Source organism: Aulostomus chinensis, chromosome 16 (genome assembly GCF_037954235.1).
Source record: "Aulostomus chinensis isolate RoL2024-O1b breed Wild chromosome 16, RoL_Achi_v1.0, whole genome shotgun sequence".
Taxonomy (NCBI): domain Eukaryota; kingdom Metazoa; phylum Chordata; class Actinopteri; order Syngnathiformes; family Aulostomidae; genus Aulostomus; species Aulostomus chinensis.
In genome coordinates, this window is record NC_141335.1 from 152,501 (window position 1) to 162,049 (window position 9,549).

At 43.8% G+C, this 9,549-nt stretch overlaps 2 protein-coding genes across 2 annotated transcripts in view; both read left to right on the forward strand.

Annotated features, from left to right (window-relative positions):
* Positions 1-1,194, forward strand: part of ubr2 (ubiquitin protein ligase E3 component n-recognin 2) — a 34,971-nt gene extending 33,777 nt beyond the window's left edge. The window contains exon 46 of the mRNA XM_086181258.1: positions 32-1,194. Within this exon, the coding sequence (XP_086037384.1) occupies positions 32-173 (142 nt within the window). The 3' untranslated portion in view covers positions 174-1,194. The remainder of the gene's footprint in view (positions 1-31) is intronic.
* Positions 1,195-1,367: 173 nt separating this feature from the next.
* Positions 1,368-7,958, forward strand: prph2b (peripherin 2b (retinal degeneration, slow)). The gene is made up of 3 exons (XM_086181259.1): positions 1,368-2,206; positions 4,107-4,353; positions 6,663-7,958. The coding sequence occupies exons 1-3, from the start codon at positions 1,626-1,628 to the stop codon at positions 6,864-6,866; spliced, it is 1,032 nt and encodes a 343-aa protein (XP_086037385.1). The 5' UTR covers positions 1,368-1,625; the 3' UTR covers positions 6,867-7,958.
* Positions 7,959-9,549: the final 1,591 nt, after the last annotated feature.

Here is a 9,549-nt window from a genome sequence, read left to right on the forward strand (position 1 = left end):
CACTCCTGTTGTGTGTTGGTGTGTGTTGTAGGCGGGGGAACCCTCTCCATCTGTGTACAGAGCGTTATCGGAAGATTGAGCGTCTTTGGCGTCAGCACGGTGTGGCAGAGGTCATCGGTCACGCCCAGGAGGCCAATCAGACACTGGTCGCTATCGATTGGCAGCACCTGTGATGTGGCAGCTTTCCACTCTCAAAAATGGACGCTCACATCTCAGATTGATCCCACCCCAACTAACTCTTTCAGCCAATCAGCTTTCTGCCACAGAGCTTCAGGGATGTCCAAGATGTTTTTGGGTTCATGCTCCTGGAGGCATCTGATGTCTGACCACCTCCATGTGCTCCACTGATAGGAAGGCACCAAACACTTTTGTGTATTGAACCAAAGTGAAGCCCCGCCCACATGTGTTGGCTCAAAGATTTGAGTGGGCAGTGAAGTAGGTGGAGCTATCAGATGCTGTTAATAGTTCAAGTCAGAAACCAGGATTCCCGGGATGCAGTTCACCATCAAACATCTAGCTGAGAGCCTCACTGAAAGAGATGAATTTAGTTACCATGGCAACCTCATAGCAACAGCAGGTGAGGCTCACAGGTATTGTAGTGCTCATCACCGTCTAGTGATCCACACGACCCAGAGCAGCAGGTGAAAAAGATATTCAGCTGTTTCCATGACGACAGATTCTTGTTTTCCTGCAGAAGTCATGACGAGCATCACATGACTCCTCATCCTCGTGTCGTAGCTATTGATCGGTATTGATCAGTTTGACACCATATCAGAGGTGCGTGTTGATCAGCAACCACAGACTTCGTTCACTCCACTGTTACATTTTATTTAAAGAGATTTAGTTTGTGTGTTGCTTGTTGCCAAGTTGTGTGATGTCACTACCTGTTACAGTGGTTGAGGCTCCATCCGTCTATTTATTGATTTGAAGAATGCTTCCGTGTTTTGTCTCATTTGATAAAATCAGTCCTATTTCAAGTCAGGTGGAGAGACTGTTCAGGTTTGTTAATATGTATGATAATAAAAAGGTTAACGTCACCCGAGTCTGTGTGATGTGTCCTGCAGACGTCTGTTCTGCTTGACTCCCTGGGCTCTCATTGGGTGGGCATAGATGAGCATCTGATGGGGGTGAATGTGATGAACAGAGGCGCTTGAGATAAATGTATTGTCCCCACGAGGACATTTGCTCCCAAAAGACCGTCGACCAGGTGAGACAGGGAGTATCTCCTCCCTGCAGCAGGAAGCTTGGTCTTAGCCTCAAACCTATTAACTGTAAGTCTGATTAGTGCAGATCTGCAGGTAATTGGATCAGCACTGATCTCCTGATGACGTGTTGCAGTCACTCGCTCACATTCACCTCCATGCTTCCTGTTGCAGCCGGACCCTCGACGTGTCAGAGTTTTTTCTGTGAATATTCCTTTGGTGATGGGAGCCCCCCCCAGCACCCCTCCAGGATGGACAGTACTGAATTGCTGCTCGGCATTATGGGTGTGAAAGCAGGAGTTGTGTTTGAGTCGTTTTCTGCTGCTTCCGTCTGTATCGGAGTCTAACTGTGAAAGGGTTAGATCCTCATCGTTTCTGAAGAAGGCATTCTGTGGTTGTGGCGTTTGCGGACTAAGACGTAAAATGCCGTTCATGCCGGTCAAGTTTACGCTGCAGAAGCGTGTGAAGCTGGCTCAGGGTCTCTGGATGCTCTACTGGCTGTCCGTCATTGTCGGCATCCTCATCTTCAGCCTCGGCATCTTCTTCAAGGTTGAGCTGCGCAAGAGGAGCGAGATGATGGACAACAATGAGAGCCATTTAGTGCCCAACCTGCTGATCCTGGTGGGCATGTTGGCATGTGGGGTCAACGCCTTTGGTGGCAAAGTGTGCCACGACTCGTTGGACCCTATGAAGTTTGCCAAGTGGAAGCCGATGCTGAAGACATTCCTGCTGCTGTGCTGTGGTTTCAACATGCTGCTGCTGCTGACGGTGCTGCTCTGCTTCCTCATGCAGTTCGCTGTCTATCTAACTCTCGCCGACGGCCTGAAAAATGGAATCAAGTTCTACAAGGACACAGACACGCCAGGACGCTGCTTCATGAAGAGGACACTGGACATGACGCAGATTGAGTTCCGCTGCTGTGGCAACAACAACTTCAGGGACTGGTTCGAGGTCCAGTGGATCAGCAACCGTTACCTGGACATGAGCAACGACGAGGTCAAAGAGTGAGTCCACATACTGGTCGCATGATCAATACCAGTGATTAGGAGCCTATCAATCAATGCTAACCAGCAATTAGGGGATGATTAAAACTGATTATGGAGTGATACTTTGTGTTTCTGGACTTGGTGAATGTGTTGAGTCAATGATTGATCAATAACTGAGCAACTGGTGATCCACTTCTTTACATGTTTGCGTGCTAACGAGCTTGTGCCGTTAATCATCAGGTGAAATGTTGGTTAACGAGGTCACTGAAGGATAACAAGCGACTTAACAAGGTGAAAGTTCCGTGCAGGTTGATGTTCCAGCTTAAGTCTGTAATCACATCTGATCTCCACTAACGTGACAAGGTCAAAGCTTGCTGACGTCTGCTCGTGTCACAGCACGCTGCTGGCCAGTCACACCACCTCAAACCATCATCATCATCACTGGAGTAAAAATGAGTCGACAGTTGCCGACCAATCACCTGAATGAGCGTTGGCAGGTCAAAGGGCATGTGGTAATGCAAGTCATCCTCCAGCTCTGCCCACTCTTACCTGCTTATAACGCTCAGGCTCCTCCCCCTTAGAGAGGCACAGTTATAAAACAAAATGTTTTGTTCTTTTGGCGCCTAAAAGTTGTGATGTCACTCACTCACAAAGAACCTTGAGATTCATGGCGATGTTAAATGCATCATCAAAAGATACAAAGATGGTGCCATGACCAGCTAAGCTAATGTTAGCATTGGACTTAGCCGAATTGGTGAAGTCCATTGTCTCAGATGTTGTCTCGATCACATGACTTGCTGGTCAATCGATCCACTTGTCATTTGGTCAGATTTTGCTGCAATGAATAATCAGGACTTTCACATGTTTGTTAGGACGTCTACAGCTTGGAGGGTAACAGACCAGCATTCATCCTCATGACTATTGGTCATGATGTCACCAAATATCTTGTGCGATCTCAATCTGAATATAGATGGATCAGTCCCATATTACAGAATCAGCCATTTTTATTTGTAGATTCATAAATATGTCTCGTCTGCCATCAACTACAAATGCTAACCGCTAATGCTCTCCCTTTCTGTATGCGTCTCTGTCTTTCCGCCCGCTGGTTGAGGCAGTTGGCCACCCGTTGTCTCATGTGCTGTCTTAGGGAGAATTGTTGGGTCTCCTAGATAATTCCATGTGATGACTTTGCTTCTAGACCTGCTCTGTTTGTAAAGTGTCACAAGAGAACTTATGATTTAGTGCTAAACAAATAAAACCAACTAATGCTAACCGCTAATGATTGCAAGCCTGATTCGAACATTGCTTTAAATTCCAATGAAACATTAAAATCTCCACACAAAAAAAATTTATTTCAGTCATATGTGTTTAAACATACGAGCAAAATATAACATGGGATGTGACTCTTCATGACATCATCATTTGATAGATTCACCTGATCACCGCTGGCCGAGCGAACCCCAAAACCACCAGTCAGATGGCAAATATCTGTCATTGGAAAAGTCAGATATTTCTGTCCTGCTGGTGCCAAAGTAGTGAAGAGGAATCTGTTTGAATTAATGGAAGCTCAATAACGAGCTCCCTGAAGGAGCTGAGCTCTGATTGGACAGAGGGAAGGGAAGCTGTGGCCACTGCTAAAATTTTACTGAAATGGTTTTATACATTTATTAGACTTGATGCTAATTTCTATTTGAAAACCATTGTGATCCTATGGTTTCATTTGTATCCAAGTTAAGCTAGCATCTTCACTTGCGTATATAAAATAGTTACGTCCGAATATGAGCTTCACGAGGTGACGTGGGCCAACGAGGAGACGGAGCACCCTTGTTTCATAAGTGATATTTTCACAATTTTTTTTTACCTTTGACCTATGAATGACCTCTTCTTGCCGTGTCCTAAACTTCTGATTTTGTTGCAGTCGCGTCCTTAGTAATGTGGAGGGGAAGTTCCTGATGGACAGCGTCCCATTCAGCTGCTGTAATCCTGGCTCCCCTCGGCCCTGCATACAGCATCACCTGACCAATAACTCCGCCCACTATGACTATGACCACCGTACTGAGGAGCTCAACATCTGGACCCGGGGCTGCCGTGAGGCCCTCTTCTCCTACTACAGTGGCATGATGAACAGCATTGGGGCACTGGTCATCCTCACCATCCTTCTGGAGGTAAGAGGCTTCAGCCAATCAGCCATTAGCCTTGAACGCTAAACACCCCTATTATCCTCTAAGAACACAAGTGCCAATGTGTGCAGATGCAAATAAACAGGCATTGTTTGCGTGTTCAGGGCACTCATGTAGGTTCACAGTTGTTCAAGTGACCGTCTCTCTGCTGCTGGACTGACAGCATTCAGGTTCAAGGTCATCGCTCACTTCCTGTCTGAAGCAGCATTCCAGGGGGACTGAGATGTGGAATGCAACTTCTCCTCCATAACTGATGATCATGGATGGATCAATCATTTCATTGACACCACTGATGCTTGTAATTTTTCAAAATGATGTTGTGATGTTGATGTCATGTTAGGCTGCTGCTGCTGAGCAGCTAACAAGATCCAAAAACACCGATGCAACATGTAGTTGTTAACTTGTCATCGTGATAAACCCAAATTACGACAACAGCTGGACTGACAGGACCAGTCAGGATTCCACTCTGGCTCCAGCCTGGTTACTCAGCTGTTTTCAGCCAAGCGGCTCCTTGGATTACTGGGTACAATGTTGGTCACCTGTCCATCATCTTCCTCCTGCTTCCACACGTCAGATTAAGAGCTGCTGGAACATCAAAGACTTTCTCCCTTAGCAGTCACAACATCCCTTTTCTTCTTCTTCTTCTTGTTTCATGATGGTGGTGAGCAGCGTAAGGTGCATTACTGCAACCTAGCATGTTGGAGTGTGGATCTGAGTTTAACTCCCACAAACCACACCAGAGCAAACAAAGCAGCAGCGTCCATCATTTCTGCTCTAAGAGCGAATGCAAAGGATGATGGGTACACAAGGGCCGATGATTGTCATCACAATATTTGTAATCACAATATCACAAAAAAGGCCAGCCCGGTGGAGCAGAGGTCCTCCCTGTGGCCCCCCAGCAAGACGGTTGTGGGTGGAGCCCCGGCTGCAGCACGGGGTCTTTCTGGGTGAGTCTCCATGTTCTCCCTGTTCCTGCTGGGTTCTCTCTGGTACTCCAGCTTCCTCCACAGTCCAAAGACATCAAGAGGGACCAGGTTAATCCAGACTCTAAATTGACCGTAGGCGTGGCTGGGAGAGCCAATGGTTGTCTGTCTCTATGTGTTGGCCCTGCCATGGACTGGTGACCTGTCCAGGGGGAAGGCTGCTGGGATAGGCTCCACCCCCACCACCCTCAACAAGATAAACAGGGGTCTCAAACTGATCCAGGAGATGTCGTGTGGCTGCAGGTTTTCATTCCAACCGAGCAAAAGCAACACCTGATCCAACCAATGAGCTGTGAGGACGCAGCTTAGCTGACTTAAGTAGAATCAAGTTGCTTTTGCTGGGTTGGAATGAAAACCTGCAGCCACACGACGCCTCCTGGATCAGTTTGAGACCCCTGGGATAAGAGGTAGAAAATGGATGGATGGAATATTGCAAAATTGACATGCTTTTACATACTCATACCTGTCTACTTATCAAACTATGTCACAAACCGCAGGTGTCAATCATCCCACCTGTCCTGCATGCTGTGATCTTCCACCGTTCTCTTGAACAACTCCATGAGATCACATGATCAGACAACACGCCATTGTACTGCAGGTCAAAATATTTTTCACCTGTTTGTGACAAATCACATGACAAATGTCATCAAAATGTTTTAACCACTGAATAAGCTCCTTCAGTCACCTGACACTCACCAACCAACAACAAACTATGTGACAACAACCTGTGATGGGTTTCATTGTGCCAAACTCCTCTGATGAACTCACCCTCTCACCTGATGACGTGAATTTCTGAGCTGATGATGTCTCGCTTTCACCTGCAGAGAACAAACGTTTGGAATCTTGTTTCAGGAAGCATGGTGTTCTTAATCTGGTGATTTAGAAGTTGACCATCTCAGAGCGCCTGCAGGGAGCGAGCTGAAGTCTCGCACCATCGTTTCGTGATTGATTAGTGTCACAGCTGAAAAGTAAGTGCAGTGTGTGTGACGTGACTCGGTGATTCGCCATGTTAAGCTGCCGATGGCTGCTCAGGATCACGGAGGATCAGGAAGTGTCCTCGAGGGGTTAATCTTGCAGCAGCAGCAGGGTGCATTCTGGGAAACTGATGAGAGACAAAAGAGCTTCGGTATCTGGGTCAAAACAACATGTTTGACCTGCAGGGTGACTGACAGGCAGTGGATTTCAAATCTATATCCTGAACTCAATTGCTCAGATCTGCCTGCTTGTCTCTGATTGTCCATAACTCCTCCCTCCTGAAACAGTGAAATAATATTCAGATGATTGATAATTGATTGGATGTGTGTGTCACAGTCGGCAGACATGGCGGGGTTAAAGTACCTTTGCACGGCTCTGGAGACGATGGCAGACCCGGACAACCCGGAGTGTGAGAGCGAGGGCTGGCTGCTGGAGAAAGGTGTGAAGGAGACATTTGCTGACCTGCTCGCCAAGATGAAGACACTGGGGAAGACCAATCAGGTAGAGGAAGGGGGCGAAGGGGGGGGGGCCACCACCTGAGGGCCCCGCCCTTCTCAAAGGACTGAGGTCTGGCCCCACCTCCTCCATCAGCCTCCAGCCTCTCTCCCTGGCAGCAGAGGTCTACATAAGCCATCATACATGTTTAATATGATCCAACAAATATACACACGCACACACAAACAGGCCAGCTATTTTCTCTGTAAATATGTTGATGTTCATTTTTAAAGAGAAAACTCTAAATAACCCCCCTCCATCTTTCCTGGAGCCCGATCGATACATCCGATCAGCTGATTTCAGCTCGTCGTCACAACAGAAAACGACCAGTAAATTGTTTGTTTGCCAAACATTCCATGATGATGGATCTCGTCTCCGTCGGGCTCCGGGCCTCTCTGTTGCTGTCTGACCTTTGACCGGCCTACTCCTGCAGTACCTCTCCTGACCAGCAGCAAGGAAGATTGGTGTGACTTCATTGTGTTGATATTTTGGTTGTAAAGTTAAAGTGTGTTTGTGTATCATAAGAGTTGTTTTCTGTAGTTTTAAGGAGCAGCTGCTGCTGTCAAACTTAAGTTTAGCTAACATCTGTAATCAGACACAAGTGATTGGTTGAGGGGCTGCGTACAGGGTGAATGAAAAGAGACATTTTTTTACTCCCAAAGTTGCAGCCAAAGTTTAGTTGTGTTGGCGTTCAGATTAGACTTGAAACCGGTTCCAAACTTCCTTTCTATGTTTCTGTTTTTTCCTTCCTTTGTAAAATGAAGACTTGTGATGTTTTCAGTTGTGGGGGCGGAGCTTGTAGTTGCTCAACTGTGTATGATAAAACGTATAAAGAGATTGTGACCGAAACCCAACTGTCTGACTCGTCTTTTGTGTAATGATGGGAAAGTAAAAAAATCTGATGCAATGTGTCGTGTGGGTGTATTTAGGTGTGTTAACATATAAACAGGTGTGTTTACATATAAACAGGTGTGTTTACATATATACAGGTGTTTACATAAAACGTGTTTAAATATGTGCAGATGTGTTTACATATAAACAGGTGTGTTTACATATATACAGGTGTTTACATAAAACGTGTTTAAATATGTGCAGATGTGTTTAAATATAAACAGGGGTGTTTACATAAACGTGTTTACATATGTATAGATGTGTTTATTTGTAAACAGGTGTGTTTGTATAAATATATGTTTACATATGAACAGGTATGTTCATATAAATACATGTGTTTACATATGTGCAGGTGTGTTTACATATAAACAATTGTTTGTATAAATATGTGTGTTGACATACAAACAGGTGTTTAGATATAAACAGGTGTGTTTACATATAAACAGGTGTTTACATAAAACGTGTTTAAATATGTGCAGATGTGTTTAAATATAAACAGGTGTGTTTACATAAATGTGTTTACATACGTATATTTATAAACAGGTGTCTTTGTATAAATACATGTTTACATATAAACAGATATGTTCATATAAATACATGTGTTTACATATGTGCTGATGTGTTTACATATAAACAGGTGTGTTTGCATAAATACATGTGTTTACATATGTAGAGATGTGTTTACATGTAAACAGGTGTGTTTGTATAAATACATGTTTACATATAAACAGGTATGTTCATATAAATACATGTGTGTACATATAAACGTGTGTTTACATATGAACAGGTGTGTTCACATAAATACATGTGTTTACATATGTTCAGATGTGTTTACATATAAACAGGTGTGTTCATATAAATACATGTTGACATGTAAACGTGTGTTTACATATAAACAGGTGTGTTCACATAAACATGTGTTTACATAAATACATGTGTGCAGATATGTTTACATATGTGCAGGTTTGTCTACATAAAAAAGAGGTGTGTTTAAATAAATACATGTGTGTGTACATACATGCAGATGTGTTTACATATGAACAGGTGCGTTACATATGAGCAAGTGTGTTTAAAAATGTGCAGATTTGTTTACATGTACAAAGGTTTATTTACATATGTTTTTATATATATATATACATATATATATATATATATATATACATATATATATATATATATATATATATATATATATATATATATATATATATATATATACAGGTCTGTTTAAATATATGCAGGTGTGCTAAAATCTAAACAGGTGTGTTTAAATATGTGCAAGTGTGTTTACATATTTGACAGGTGTGTTTACACATGTGTGCATGTGTTTGCGTATATGTAGGTTGGTTTACAGGACAAATGTGTTAAAATGAATACAATTGTGTTTATTTATATACAGTGGTGTGTTTACATATGTGCAGGTGTGTTTACATATGAACATGTGTGTTTTCATATGTTCAGGTGTGTTTACACTTATGCTGGTTTGTTTACATATAAACGGTTGTGTTTACATATGTGCGTGTGTGTTTATGTTTGTGCAGGTTGGTTTATAGGAAAAAATGTGTTTAAATAAATACCGTGTTTAGATACGTTCGTGTTTCTACATGTATACAGGTGTGTTGTGTTGACAGTATGTCAGTGTTGACACAAGGGTGTGTGTGTTTTCTCCTCTCCTCTCCTCTCATCACCATTACTTGTTACACTTTGTAGTTTGTCCTTGGTGTCTCTCAGTCTCTCTGTGTTTCCTCAGATCCACCAGAGCTCCAGCTGCCGCCTGCATCGCTCCCCCCACCCCCCCTTTTATCCCCTACTGTTACACCGGCCTGCCTCCCCTTCC